The following is a 15,743-nucleotide window of genomic DNA, read 5'->3' as shown; positions in this document are numbered from 1 at the left end:
AATAAAACACTTTTTGCTTTTTTCCCCTTTTTGAAATTCATATTACCCCTTATTGTCATTTTGAACATTATGAACAATTGTAGCCTCTATTAATTTTTGAGTTCTTTTCCACGTGTGTTTTTCCACAGCTAGGAGATTTTGTATTACATTTGAATGCTTGATTAAAGAACCTTACATCCGGGTTGGCCGTAGGGCCGTGCGGGTACTTCCTTCTGTTTAGCAGGTTCCTGACCTTAGGTCGGTACTTTTGTCGATTTCTAGGAACTCCTGGGAATTGATAATCGCTACTCAGAACGAAGTGCGTCAAGAACGTTGCGGACGGTTTTTAGAGGATGGAATTCTCAAAGTTGTCGGAAGTGGAGAAGACTCTAGCTCAAAGATCAACACTACACAGGGTTGTACGAACTAAATGCTTTCTGTTTCAGGTGTTCCTGCTGTTCTTGACTGTTTCCATGTTATTGGTGGGTGGAGTATATCTCGGAATACAGTCGTTATTGCCTTCTGTTCTACCTACTTCTTCTTCTGAACCAAAATCTACTCCCACTGTTTCTCCACATTCCTTTCACCCTCTACCCCAACACGAACAGGTTAGACGTGCAGAATTCATGAATAACTCCTTTGTTCAGCTTCTTCATCAACATCAGTTGGTGATGAATACTACCAACTGTTGGGTGTGTGGGTTACTGCCACATACCATGGATAGGGGAATTCCGTATTTGGTTCTTCCTTACAGTTCCCAGGGGTCAGCTCGAGCATTCCAAACTATGTTTCGTAGCGCACTAGATTCCTACCCCCATCGAGAGCCACGCACTGCAGATCATGGTCCTGGCCCGTACCACAAGCCTTTGGCAGGAGCGATTGCCGACTTAGATAGAGATATTTTTGACGCATCGCTTATTCCAGAGGAAGAGGTGCGAGCATACAGAGATCTGAGTGAGGCTGAGTATAGCATGTCAGTGGGTGATAGGCAGCTTAAAAGCTCGTCTCCAATCTGGATCGTACCCCATCTCGGTAATTTCTGTTTGAAAGGTCTTGGCCGAAGCCCACGAGCTCAGCTTGGGAGGAGTTCTTACACTGAAACGTATGTTTTACCAACGTCCTCTTCCCCTGTTCTGTTGACTGCCAAGGGTACATACTTTGTATGTTACGACCGCGCATATACATGGTTGCCCCGTGACTTCTCGGGCACCTGTTATATTGCGAATCTGTTGCCACCGACTTTCACAGTCGGGTCGGACTATCACAAGACTAGAGTTGTGAGAGGTGTTATTAGCGAAGAAGACACTGCCGGTCAAGAAGCAGGAGACTTCTTTAAGGGTTTCTTGCCGTTTTGGGGACCTATGATCAATAGTAGGAACCTGAGACAGTTGACCCGTGTGGTGGAATAAACTGCTAATATAACTGCAAGCTCCCTTGGTAATCTGACAGCAGAGCTTCAGGCGGACAGGCTTATGACGTTGCAAAACCGTATGGTTTTAGACGTTGTTCTTGCAGAAAGAGGTGGTGTATGTAAGGTGATCCATTCGAGTTGCTGCATTTTCATCCCTGATAACGCTCCAACTGTCTATCAAGCCATCTCGAAGTTGCATAAGATCTCCGAGTCCATACACGTGGATGTAGGTGATTGGACGCTACTAGGATGGTTTTGGGGCTTGATGTCGACGTGGGGTTGAAAAATTCTGATTATCATTGGGGTTGTTGTAGCATTTCTGTTCACGTGTTGTCTTTGTGTGCAGTGTGGTCCTGCCTTATGTGGCCTCTGTGCTACGACGTGTATAAGAAGGCCATCTGTTACCAAGGAAGCATTGATGGATAGAATGATGTTGCAGCAACACCTGGATGGTCTGATGAATATCGAGATCGATTCTGATATCGACTAGTGCTTGCCTACATGAGGGCAAAAGGAGCGTCTGAGGTTCTGTGACAATTAAAGTGGTGTTTTCGACTCGTTCGAATATGGACGAGTTTGGTATCTATGAACCGCAAATGACGAGTTTAGTGGGTGTACGCGTTTTCGCTACGCTGGCCTGAACCGTTCGTCTTATTCGTGGGTTTCTTCATCTGAACCCACGGGTTCCATTTTAGATACAGCAGCCATTTTGTCTCTTGCCCTCAAGTAGCCAGCGAACGGACACTGTCCGCTTCGTGACCCTGGGATTCCCAAGCTCTTGCGGAAGACACGTGTTCCTTTGAGGGTGTCTTCATGACGAGGGGGATGACACTGCAAAGGCAGATGGCCCGCTCAAGGCTCATCTTGCCGTGCCGGTCTATTGTTTCAGCCGTGCATTCATCAGGCATGTCTCCTTTGATCCTGCAATCGTGTTTTCGATATCACCCCCTTACACTCTTTTCAATCTGTTGACTATCTTCGTCTTCCCTTGCACCTGTTTCTGACTCTTTCCTTGACTCGTTTACAGCCGGAATGGAATGTGCTTAATGGTGAGATAACGTACTTTTACAGTTGGGAACCGGCGATGCTACTGTAATTATGTTCCGGGACCCTGAATACATGAAAGCGACCCTTTTGAAGTTTACTGTGGGAACTGAGTTGTAACCTTTTGTTCGCCATGTTGTGCTATGACAGAAATATGTATAAAAGGAGCGATCCACAGTTGCAATTTGAAGCAGTCTCCTAGAACCTACATGCGTTGTACTTCTTGTGACGTCTGTGTTCCCTGCAGTAAATAAACCTCGATCTTTGACGCCGAAGGAAGTGTCCCGTGTCTCTGTCATTTGTGCGCCGGAACAGGTAACCCACGAAGGTTTCAGGTGTTGTCCCCTGGCACCGCTGGGCCTTAGAATAGCCCAGTCCTTCAACACTCAAATCCTGGAATCACGTAACTCATAATTGGGCTCGGGCTGAGGCAGACGCACTTGCCGGTGATTGTGGGGAGGGATGGTGCGGTTATGCTTTGGGACACATTTGTTCGTAAATTGTTTGACAAATTATATGAGCCCCCGACTAGGCGATGACCTCTACATTGTTAAAGGGAGGTGCCCTGGGGGCTTTAGGTGCCTGGGTTCTCTTGAAGCATGAATGGGTGCTGGTGGCTATGCCTCGGGTGGGCCCCAGGAGAGTTCCCCATAAAGAATTACCTTGCTCCCTCCTCCCTCCTCCCCCTGCATTCACCCACACACAGCCATGTATTGACATATATTATTGGCAAGAACTTCTGAGTCATGTGTATTGCTTTAATTCCTGCTTCTTTTTAATGGCACTAGCCGAAGGGTTCTTGTTGAATTGTTGATTTGTTTTCAGTATCTAATGGCCAATTTGATACTTTCTCTATCAGATTAGATGTAATATGTTGACAGAGATTTATTCTGATTATCTCAAGTGTCTAATTTTCCTATTTTCCTTGTATGACATGCTTGCAAACTACTATCTATTATACACAATGGGCAATGTTTGAGCATTCTTTTCTAAATGATGCCTTTGATTGCACTTTCTCTACTGTACGATGTATCGATACAAATGCCAATAAAGATATATGTTTTTTAAATCAGTGCATGGAGATCATCAACGCATCCTCGACTTGCTGGACCGGTTTTCGAAGCATCTCATGATGCATCTCGCTGTTGCAACCGGGATAGTTTCCTTGTTTGCCGGGGCCTGCATGGGTCCTGTAGCCAGCCTGTGCTCCATCACGGTCGGCCCGAACTTTGACTCTGCCTTGGTCTAGTGCATCCAGATAACCCCTTTTAGCATTATTTGTTTCAAAGTGCTACACTGCTTTTATTCTTTAAAAAAAAATATCTTGACTTGTACTTATTGGATGTTTACTGTTTTAGTCTTGGATTATTCATATAATTGTGATCTATTCATCTAATTCTAATTTGGAGCATTTTTTGGTGTGCTGATTGCGTTACTGTGTGTGTGGCTTGCACAAATTCTTTTTACACTGCCACTTTAGCTAAGCCTAGCTACTCTGTGCCAAGCTACCAGAGAGTGAGAGCAGGTTATCTTTTAGTGTGTATGTACCTTACGCTAACTAGAGTTGCAGTTCCTGCTTGGAGAAGGTGCATACCTCTTCCAATTATAAACCCCAGTTCTAACAATAACCGCAATTGGAATTTAGCTGCCAAAAGAGCATGTGTGGTCGGTCCACAGAGTAGAACATTTAACACAAATAGCCCTGAATTATGTGTGACACTGGGGGGGGGGGGGAGCGTAGCCTGTAAGGACTTCAGTGACCAGCAGCCCTTTGACTCTGAGGCGGGGTCCACTCCAGCCTGCACAGGACTTTACTTTGCTGAATCTATAAAGTGCATTTGTCCATCCTGCAGAGCGGAGAGAGTGTTGCCTGCCGGGAATTCGTTGATCAAAAGCCCCTTGACTCTGAGGCTAGGTCCACTGCATCCCAAACTGGTCTTTACTTTGCTAAAGCTATAAAGTGCATTTGGGCGTCCTGCAGTGCAGGGAAAGTGTTGCATGCCAGAACTTCAGTGACCAGCAGCCCCTTGACTCTGAGGCAGGGTCTGCTGCAGCCCACACCTGTCTTTACTTGGTCAGTGTTATAAAGCACATTTGGGTATCCCACAGCGTGGGGAGAGTGCTGCTTGCCAGGACTTCAGTGGCCTGAAGCCCCTTGATTTTGAGGCGGGGTCTGCTGCGGCCCGCACTGGTCTTTACTTTGTTGGTGCTATGGTGCGGGACACGCTCAGGACATGCAAATCCCAGGCCAAGGGCAGGCCTTGCCTACCCCCGTCCGCAGCTGAACAAGGCTGGGCCACACTGACCAATGTGGAGTTATTGGACCTACCCCACAAAACGAGATCTTTCCCTTTACTGGTTACAACTTTTGTCTGCTAAAATTGGGACACACAAAGCAATGGAACCAAAGGGAAGCTCTATTGTCTCGTGCAAGCCCACATGTATTGATGCAGGGTTGGACCGAGTCATTGGGGCAGAGCCAAAGGAAATTGACTTGACTGAACAAAGGTTGTCTTTGGACCATGCCGGCACCCTGGGTGACATGACTAATCGCGCTAAGCTAGTCTGTGTAGGAGATGGTGGTCGGGCAGAAGAAACCTTTACATCTAGGAGTGCAATGATATTAGCTTCCCATGGGATACAGCATTGACATGATTCTTCCTCATCTGAAGTTAATGGAAGGTTTTCTTTGATATCACCAAGACCTGTCGAACCAGCCCCATCATGGAAGAAACGGAGTAGACGTTGTGACACTGCAGCAACGCAGCCTACTCCATCTGACAACTGTAAGAGGTCAGTTACGCTTGCTATGGGAGAGTGTGAGTTGGAGGAAATTTTCAAGTGGACTGAAGCTGTATTAGACACCCAGCTGACCCTATCAGAACTCCCCTGGTCAAAATAGAGTTATCTTTGGGGTCTCTAAAGAAAATACAAAGGGACCTAGCTAAAGGGGAGGAAGTCTCTTCTTCTATAGTAATTCCTGCTGTGTCAGGTGAGACACACGTTCAGAAAAAGAGTATTCCCCAAAGAGGTGCTCCGCCTCCGTTACAGTCCCCTTTCAATTTGTTGCTGCTTGTTGTTCACAGGGGAGGATTAACTCAGGAGTGGAGCGGTGGATAGATGACCCCTCCCTGGTAGACAGCCATACCTTTTTGATAGCACTATTGTGCAACAGCCTATTGTGCAATATCTCAAGGGGCTGAGTTCCGAAAGCATGGGGTCAGGATCCCAACATGTCTTGCCCGTAGGCAGCAGAGAATGTCAGCAAATAGACTCCATCTCCCTTCAGATTCTACTCCTTTTGTGGCCATTTTGGTGAATGCTCCAAGATTGTCTGGAGGGGTGGAGGAGACTACAACCAAACTTATTAATCAAGCTTCACACTGGTGCTTGGCAAAGGGGGGTCTGCCTGGATGTGACAGTGGGAACATCTTTATGGCTAGGCAAGTGGTTTGGCGGAATTTTGGCCAGAAACTGTTTGAAGGGGATTGCGTTGTGTGAAGTTTCAGACAGCCCAATATTGTTAGGCGATAGACTTCTGGTAATTCTGGGAAGGAAGGTTCTGGCTTTGGGACTCAAGTGGTTTCATTAGGTTTTTTCTATCCTCCAGTTTTGCAGCACAAGATAAGCAGGTGCAGGAGTACACTCCCTAGAAACTTGGGCAGCCCAGTTTCTCAACATATAGGTCAAGAGCCACCTTTGGAGTATAGGAATAGATTTCAGGTGTTGGTAAACATAGATGGTAACAACTGACTTAGAGTAGAAATGAGCCAACAAAGTTTAGCCCTGTTCTTGGATATGGTTCAAGTTGAGCTTTTCCTTTATCTTAATATTTGTTGCTGGAATATTGCGGGGATAAGTAGCATAAGTGATGAAGTCACTTGGTTAGAAAAAATGTCAGTTTTTTGATATAGTGGGTTTTCAAGAATTCTGAGAAACCAAACATTTTTATTTAGATTGTTACTCCTCCTTTTTGCCGGCCTATACTTTGCTGGCAGGGACAGCAAAAGGGGGTCTGCTCACATTGATTTATGTGGGGATTGGGTGCACACCTGCACAGATTGGCACAGGTACAGAAAATGTACTTGTTATCAAATTAGATTTTGTGGGGTCTCCAAGCATTTTTCTGCTGAATTTTTACAATGCATTTGATAGAATAGCCCCCACGGACCACCATGGCTCTATACGATCCCTTTTGCGGTCCATTTAAGGGAAATTTAAAGCTCCCCATTTAGTGGTTTTAATGGGTGACTTTAATATTCACCCACAGTGGCGTCACTAGGGTTGGTGTCACCCAGTGTGGTAACTCATGGTGTCACCCCCTCACAACTTACCCCATGGCGGACTCGGGGGAGGTCCATCATGGGGTAAGTCGCGGCCAAAGCTTGCTGACTGCCCTCCTTCCATTCATTTATTGGATGTTTAAGTGTTTAATCACTAATTGTAGAAATATAATATAAAACTGTTTATAAGCATTTATAAGTAAGGTCGGCACGACACAAAGGCAAGGCATATAAATGTACTGTGTTCTTAACCACTCTGTCACCCCCGTAAGCTTTGAAGTGACCTCTCAAAGAGACTCGTCTTTAGATCTACCCACCTGAATGCTCACTGAGAACTGGCGCTCTGAGAGGTGTGGACGGGATTGCTTCGTAAGAGTATTGTAGGTGAAAATAAAAACTTTATTAAGATTGGCTAAACTCTTCTAAACTTACACTTTCATGAATGCGAAAGCATTTTAGCTTTTACCAAAAATCTCTGGTAAAATCCCTACCATCAATTTTCGAAGTTCCTTTCAATACTGACCATCTAGCTCCTCTTGTGACTAGTCATGCAAAGAGGTTCGGGCAATTAGAGAAACACAGAAAGACTTAATTTTGATAATTGTAACTGTTTTTGTCTGAACGATTCATGCTGTCCATGTTAAGTAAAAACGAGACTCCCTTGCCTTGCAAATGTGTAATGCTGGATCTGTATATATGATGGGAAGAGTTCTATTGTCCACTTTATGAAAATACTTATCTTTGTATTCTGTACATACAACTTGTGGAGATTCTTGATTAAATGTCAATAAAGAAATGTAAACAAAAAAAATAAAAATTAACCCTCAATGAATCCAAATGAATGACTAAAAATCTGCCTACAGAGAGTCTAAATAAATGAGCGAAAGGGAGAAGAACAAATATGATACCGGTAAACTCATGGCACTACAACTAACAGTCTACCCCCGTTGACCTTCTGTACTTTACTTTCCAACCCAGTTATGCTGATGTAGATTACATATACGGATCTCCTGGCCCGTTATATACAGTGCCCCGGTGTTTTTCGTCTTTCTTGCATTAATGAGTCCAGCACAGATTAGATTTACATTAAATGCTACATAAACTCAGATAACTCACAACTTATTATGCACAGTAAACATTACCAGTATCTTTCCACTTGATCACATGACAATTCGGAGTTATGATTAATCTATGCAATAGTGTTCCTTCCTGTGAAAGGACAGAAGTACAGAAACCTGCCACAGATCATGACAAGGTTTCTCTTGACTGTGTGTACCTTTTCTGCAAGAGGAAGGACTAATGTGTGAGGTTAATGATCTGTTCTCGAAAGACTCGTATGGTGCACACAAGGATTGAAATCTAAGATAGGCTCCACCGGCATTTCTATCATTGTTTTTATTTAAATGTTACCCATGGGCAATCACACAAGGTCAACCCGGGGAACCTGAATATAATACAAAGATACAAGTGCACACTTTTGGAGCAAAAACACAGCGACTCCAATTGTGCCACTGCCAGGCAGTCGTACTTTGAATCTAACTACAGAACCAGTTACTGGCTGCATGGAGAAAACAGCTGTGCTTAAACAGACGCTTTGGGTGGTATTAACTGTTCCTGCCATAGTAATTTTTTTGAGGAGTGAACTTCATGGTTGCCCTCTGCGGCTCTGTCCAGAAGTCGACAAACAGAAACACGTTACCTGCCTGCGCTCACCATATCCAACATGCAAAGCTCCTCTTTCAAAGCACAGGGCGTTTCCGGGCATCTTCTTATGTAAAGGGAAATCAAACGTGCTCCTTTTGACAACACCCTTCATGCGCGTTGAAAACGGCGGGTCTGGGAGCCACATCACGTGAGTGACGTCCGGACGCCGATGTCGTATAGCTGAGCTAATTGGACAATTAATTGTGCCGGCGGACGGGTAAGGGTTCCTCATCACATGGGGTGACACCGTGAGTGAGCCTCTGCTTTAAATCGCTACATAAATCAGGAGTCCTCATCTGTGTAGCGATTTAAAGCAGAGGCTCACTCACGGTGTCACCCCATGTGATGGTGTCACCCGGTGCGGTCCGCGCCCCCCGCACCCTCCACCCTTTGGGCTGCTATAATACTGAAGCTAGATTTGAGGGAGATTTTAAACAAGGGAAGGCATTATGAACACTTCACACACGGTAGTGGGCTCGATAAGTTGTTGGTTAATTTTAACTTGGTTGATAATGAAGAGGACTGAAAGGACAAATTGTTTCCCCCTGCAAGGGAATGGGGGCCAACATGATTATTGATTATGTGTTAGTCTCAGCTGTTTTAGTTCAATTTGTGCATAGCTTTGCTGTGCAGTGGTCCGGATTTAGTGACCACAACCCTCCTACCTTCTTCTTCGTTTGAGGGAACCCCAAGTTGGGATGCCAAATTAAGGACCCACAAATACAGAGATTTCCAAGGACCAGGTTAGACATTTAAAATGGGGCAAGGTTTCACATGATACTTTTTTTTAATTCGCTTTACAATAAATGTAATTCTGATTTTCAATTTTGTCTGAAGGAAGCAGGAAAAGAAGAGGTACTTTTGGATGCATATGGGAGACTTTGCCTGCAAAGTAAGGCTTAACATAGGGCCACGAGTAGCCGTAAACATCATGTAGGTGAGAGATTGTTTGATTCTAACTGCAAAAATTCCCTCCATACCCTGAAACTGGCTATAAAGAGAACTCTGAGCGATCGTTTAGAGGTAGCAAAGAGACGGAAGGACTATATGCTAGTCAAGACAGTGCACTAGATAGATCAGGGAGAAAGCTTGTTGGGGAGGATCTTGATAAACCTTCACCCCAAATATTAGTGCTCTATTCTGGGAAGTCATTAATCGCCCTTTTTTGCAGGAGAGACCAACAGAGTTATAGATTGCACTATTATTGAGGAATTGTGTGCAACAGTTTGGGGGATTTAGCTCACACCAAGTTAGTAGATACTTCCAGACAGGATAGTGTTGCCTACTTTACAGAGGTGGATATGGAGGCTGCGTTTGCCTCTATATCCAAGAACAAGGCTCCAGGTCCCGAAGTGGTTCTGTCAGATTTATTTAATGATAAGTCAGCATGGGTAAACATTCTTGACACAGGTATTTCATGCAACCTGGAGATTGGGGCCCCTATATCTTGGCAAAGGTGGTCATTATAACTCTATTTAAGAAGGGAGAGAGGTCAGATCCTAGATGTTATAGGCCAAACTCCTTGATTGATTACTCCATTAAGAACTTGGGGTGGGTGATTCCAGTGAGGCTAGCTTATTGGTTAGACCAAAAAAGTAATCATTCATTTCCAGTAAGGATTTAGACAGGAGAAAGGGACAATTGCTCAGTGCTTGAATTTGCATTAGATCATTGGAAAGCATACAGTGGCCAAAAGAGGTCCAATGTATTTTTACTTCATGGACCATTGAACTGCCTTTGATCGAGTTAATAGGGAAAAATGATGGACGATGCTAATCGATAAAGGCCTGAATAGGAGCTTGGTGAGTTTTTACTTGAGCTCCATCTGGATATAACTGCTTCAGTTAGATAGAATAATGATGGGTCATTAACAGCACCTGTTAAAATACATGAATGGGTAGGGCAGGGCTAAACTTTGGCCCCACTATTGTTCACCCTGTATATTAACAACTTGAGCACGGCTCTCTGTGGGGCTACCAAGGACATACCTCGAGCTGGATCATTGCACATTTCAGCACTAATATATGCAGACAATACTGTTTTATTAGCTAAAACCACAGTGGTCCTGCAGAGACTGTTGAACTCTTTTACAGAGTTCATGACATCACTTGACATGGATATCAATAATTCCAAATCCCATACTATGGTGATTGGACAATTGAACAAGCATCACAAGAAATGTTCGGGGGGGGGGGGGGGGGTGAACGGGAGCTTACCAGAGTGGCAACTTTCCCTTATCTAGGGGTCATTTTTGACAAGAGAGGGACATGGGCTTCTCAAAGAAAGATCAAGCGAAATTTGATGGCTAAATCAGTGGTCTCTGCTTTTGCAAGAAGGTTGAGGGTGAGACCAAATGAGGCCTTTGTGAAAATTCACCAATTTAAGTGTCTGTCAATTGCAAGATATGGAAGTGCGCAATGGGGCTATAAGGACTGTGGTGAGATACAGTTAGTGGAACATAATTTTATTTGGAGTCTGCGGTCTCTCCTGCAAGCAGTATCCAATTTTATTATGCATGAAGAAGTGGATCTGGATTTTATATCGGATAAACTAGCCCTTTCCCCTTTAATGAGGTTGTTTAAAATCTAGGCAGGTCCTGGCTTTGAGCTGAACCAGAGAATTATAAAAGATGGTCTTGCCTTGGACAAAGGCCTTACCATTTTGTGGTTGCAATACATCAAAGTCTCCTTTGAAAGGTTGAGTTGTGGAGCCCTTTTTGGTGCTCTTGAAACAATCAAGGAAAAAGATTTGCTCTGGAGTAAAAAGCATTTCATGGCAAGAATAAAACTTGAAATAGAAGAAAGGGAACTGCAAAAATGTACTGTGAGGGCGTATATCCTTTTCAAAACAGCCCCAAGTATGGAACACAACCTACGGGTGATGTCCTCAACTCATCATTTTTTGTTAACACATTTTAGAATGAATCCTTTGCATATGATCTTAGCAAATCTCAGGATCCATAATAATGTGGAAAGTCAATGGCCGTGTTTGTGTGACATAGCACTCTGAGGCAGCATTCTATTTTACCATTATTCAGAGGCAAAGGATTTTTTCAGGTAAACCCGCCCTAATTTACTTGCAGATCTTGCAGTCTCCTGTAGTTTATTTTAGTGTGGCCTGTTTTTTGTCAGGCGCATTGGGATTAAGAAGAAAACCCTTGCCCCTTTGAGGGCCAAGATACCCTGGCTCTTTTAATTGGTGACAAATTTAGGCTGAACATTAGTTATTATAATGTTGACTTTGTGGAGTGCAAGGACTTATTGGTTTCGTGCCTAAGATAATTTTCTTTGTTTTTAGATTTTTTTTAAAGATGGATGTTTTACAAGGATATGTATTTTTTAGTTGAGCTATTTAATGGTTAACTATGATTTCATTGTAAAGACTATACTTTTTGCTGGTTACTGATTAATTGTATTTTATTCTTTTAGTTATTGCACCTTTTGGAAGTAATGCTTCATTGGTTTGTATGCTTTTAATGGATTCTTGTTCAATCTGTGTAAATACGTTGATGATGTGTGGCATTGTGATTTAATATGAGCCATTGGGTGGCTTACAGCTTACAGGAGCAATCTATCATATGGAAAAACATAATTAAAGTTCTAATGGTGTAATTTTGATTGTTTTTTGGAGAAATTAAAAATTATTTGACCAGATTTTAAATAGTTAACATACATTTTGAGAAGTGGATGATTAACCATCTCATATCTCATCTAGACAAGGATGAATTCAATAGGTGATTATTTCTCTTGAACTGGTGGCAATTCATATTGGCTTAGATTAATGAGTCTTCCTGGAGCAGGGTCAGTTCATAGCAAAACAAAGACTTTCTTTGATAAATAGTAGAAAGTAGATGGAGGTGTTATCTCATCTGCCCAAAATGAGTGAATATCCCCTCTGGTGTAAAACCTACTCACTGGAGTATGCTCCAAAGACGGCCACCCGTATTTAGTCACAAGCATATGAAAAAGGGCTTTATGCATTGAGAGGTATTTTCTGTGCAGGTATATTTTTTAACTTAAGAGTGATTCTTTGCAGTTAAGTAATATTTCTTCAGGTTCATTTTTAATGAAAAGTGTCTATGATAGTTAAAAGGTATCTACTAGTGGATTGTTCTTATATTATATTGCTTCAAATGTAGCAGCGTTTAGGATTCACTAGTGCTTTCTGATTGAGTGGTATAGATTGTGATCTCCCTAAAACATCCAGCATATCTACTCATTAGGTTTTATATGGTGGCCTAACGAGCGAAGCAACAGTTGAACTTGATGTTTAATACCTTGGCTGCTAGGGAGATTTTCCTCCTGTGCTGCAACTCAGGATTTACCATTGTTCATGACTAGCTCAGCTCGTCATAAGCACAGCTCCAGTGTGACTCATGACGAGCTGAGCTCGTCTTGAGCAGGGAAGGGGTTAAACTCCTGTGGACGACATAACAAAGGATCACCAGATAATTCTATAACATTCTGCTCATGGCTGTATCCATTCAGGCCCAAGTAACTAGCTTCCACAGAGATGGAGGCCATTTTGATTGGGATAGTTGCTCTAGCAGCTATACCTTTTTTTAGAGCAATGTAAAACTAGAGGATGATGCTAATGGATTACGATGTTCTTTGAAAAGTAGTGCTAGAATTTTGATGTGAACTGAAGTCAAATGTAAGCAGACAACATGCAATGTGTGAACTAGCGTTGTGTGCAGGGGTATATCACCAAAGTAGTTCACAAGGGGCTGTTACTGTTGCCAATCTGTAATCAAGATTTCAGAAACAATATCAAAAGTAAAACTGTCTTTATATCATTTTTTAATTAAAATCAGAGAACAATATTTTAAACCAGAATGTGGTTTGACATCTAAGTTGGCAAACCTGCTTAGAATTGTTAGCAGGTAAAATTAGAATTTTTTCTCACATCCAACGTGAGTGACCTGGGTCACATGGACATTGTCCTGGCTCCATCTGGTGTTGTGGAATTTAAATGAGGTTCAGCATCAGGTTACTCCCACAAAAGACATTTGAGTTCCATATTGATTCATAACACTAAACATGAAATTATTCACTTGATAGAAACCATATTATACACCAGATTGCAAATGCTTGAAAGATGGCTACATTTCTATTCCATAGATTTTTAAAGTAGTGCCTTGTATTATTCTTTCTCACTGTGGATGTTTTAATACTGGTAGGTTTCTCACTGCTCTTTAATGTTACCCTCTAGACTGAGTTTTACTGATCATGTTTTACACTTTTCTTTTTTTTTTTAAAACACATCATTTTTTTTGTCAAATAGCAAATATGATGCAGAGCTCTGTACCCCAGAAAACGTTTGCACAATAAACTTACATAATGACTTTGGCATTTGGACAATACATTCAAGGAGAAAAGGAAGGAAATACTAAAAAATATACAAAAAAACAAAGAAAGTAGAGCAAAACAACAACCCTCCCATTGCACTATAATCCTCCCAAAGCTAACACCCTGTGAAAACACCCACACCAACGTGTCAAGTATATTTTAAAACCTTGACCTTTTATTTGCATATAACTAGGAAGTTAAACTAAGTCCAGTACACCTGTAGTAGAGACGGGCTCCACTGCAGGCCCCGATAGTCTGCCCATCAATTCCAAATTTTGAAATGTTTTTGCAGGAATCCCCTTGCTTTGAAAATTGAAATTTACAGTCCCATACAGAAGTCCAAGCCATTCTTCCAAGCAGACAAGGAAGGAAGCAGACAAGGAAGGTGCTACAGATGTTTTCCAACACTTTGCAATGTCTCTTTTGGCCAGTGTAAAACCTAATCATATAAGGTGGCATTTATAGATATTGCCCCCCACACCTTTCATGATATGTAGGAGTAGGGAAGGTCCCAACCCAACACTTCTGAGAGACAGGCCATGACACCCCTCCAAAACGTTGCAAGGGCAGAAAAGTGTCAGACCGTGTGCATCAGGGTTCCCTCGTCCCGCTGGCACCGGAGACACACAGGTGATGCCACTAATCCCGCCCTCCACAGTCTAACTCTAGTAAAATATACCCGATGAAGGTACTTGAACTGGATAAGGGGCAGGCGCACCGCAATTGCAGCACCCCGCAGGGAAGCCAGCACCTCCGCCCAGTCCTACCCATCCAACGGTCCTACATCTCTCTCCCAGGCCTCCCTGAGCCTCTGCAGCACAGATGAGCTATGTGGATTTACACTGCTTTTAATGGCTGTTCATGCAATGCTATGTTTTATAAAACGCCATTGCTTTTATACATGTAGTTTGCATTTCAGCCATTTTCATTGCAAGGTTAGCACTGGGAACATCATGTGTTTATTAATTCTTAATATTTTCCCAAACATGATCGTGTAAGTTCATTATTTTATGTTCTATAATAGCAGGTCAGTTATACCACTCAGCATATAACTAGATTTGCAATTCTGATCAGGTCAAGCTATTCTGTTTAAGCCACGGTTTTATTTTTTGAAGACTGCTTACTTCCTTCGATGGGCTAGATGACATAGCCCTGTTTCTCACAGCATTATACTGTACTACTTAGTCCCTGCTGTTAGCAGCTAGTACTTTCATATAGTCCACATGGCAGTATTCGAATTCACAATAATATGCACAGTTGTGAACTTTGATGGAACTAGAAGGACAGGGGTTCTGGAATTCTCCCAATAAATCAACTTTACCTGCTCAGTGAGTTCTCAAAAAAAAGTGAAGTGCATAGTTTAGAAAAAAATACAAATAACAAAGAGTGACATGAAGTTAAGTCCTGCTTACCTTAATTTACTGCCGCAATGAGTGCAGCAGAAGCATGTTTTATGGTAGATCTGCTTGTCTGCCACCAGGCATTCCATCGGATAAACTGTCTTTTGACACAGAAAACATGTTTCCTGCCCCTGAAGTTGAATTTTCTAGAATAAATTAAAAAATACACATCATTTTCCATTACACAGTTTGATAAAAGAGGTTTGATATCCGATCTCAAATACAGGGGTGAAGAAAACTACCATTATATAAATTTAAAATGGCAGTCACTACTGTGGGAAACCAAAATGAAAGTTTCTGAAACCAAAGTATACTTTTGAAATTTAAGGCCAATGAGAATTGTAACCTATCTAAAAAATGTATGAATTATTCCTTTAAGTTGGGTTACTTATGCATTTTCATGATTCTGCCAACTTGTCTGCATAAATTACATCTACACTGGAATCTAATTTCTTAACTACAGCATGACAGACCTTGATCTGAACACTGCAAACTATTCAGTATTATTGTGATATTTGGAAAAGAGGATATTATGCTGTTAAAAAAATAACTAGATAATTTGAAATATCCTAAT

At 42.4% G+C, this 15,743-nt stretch overlaps 1 protein-coding gene across 2 annotated transcripts in view; it reads right to left on the bottom strand.

The window, feature by feature from the left end:
- The window catches only part of XIRP2 (xin actin binding repeat containing 2), a 1,171,239-nt gene that overhangs the window by 15,639 nt on the left and 1,139,857 nt on the right, over positions 1–15,743 (bottom strand). For both annotated transcript variants that reach the window (XM_086956584.1, XM_086956585.1), the window contains one exon: positions 15,182–15,315. In XM_086956584.1, coding sequence (XP_086812710.1) covers positions 15,221–15,315 — 95 coding nt within the window. In that variant the 3' untranslated portion in view covers positions 15,182–15,220. The remainder of the gene's footprint in view (positions 1–15,181; positions 15,316–15,743) is intronic.

Source organism: Lissotriton vulgaris, chromosome 2_1 (genome assembly GCF_964263255.1).
Source record: "Lissotriton vulgaris chromosome 2_1, aLisVul1.2, whole genome shotgun sequence".
NCBI classification, from domain to species: domain Eukaryota; kingdom Metazoa; phylum Chordata; class Amphibia; order Caudata; family Salamandridae; genus Lissotriton; species Lissotriton vulgaris.
Note: the sequence above shows the minus strand (reverse complement) of the source record. Positions and strands in the feature narration are given on the sequence as shown.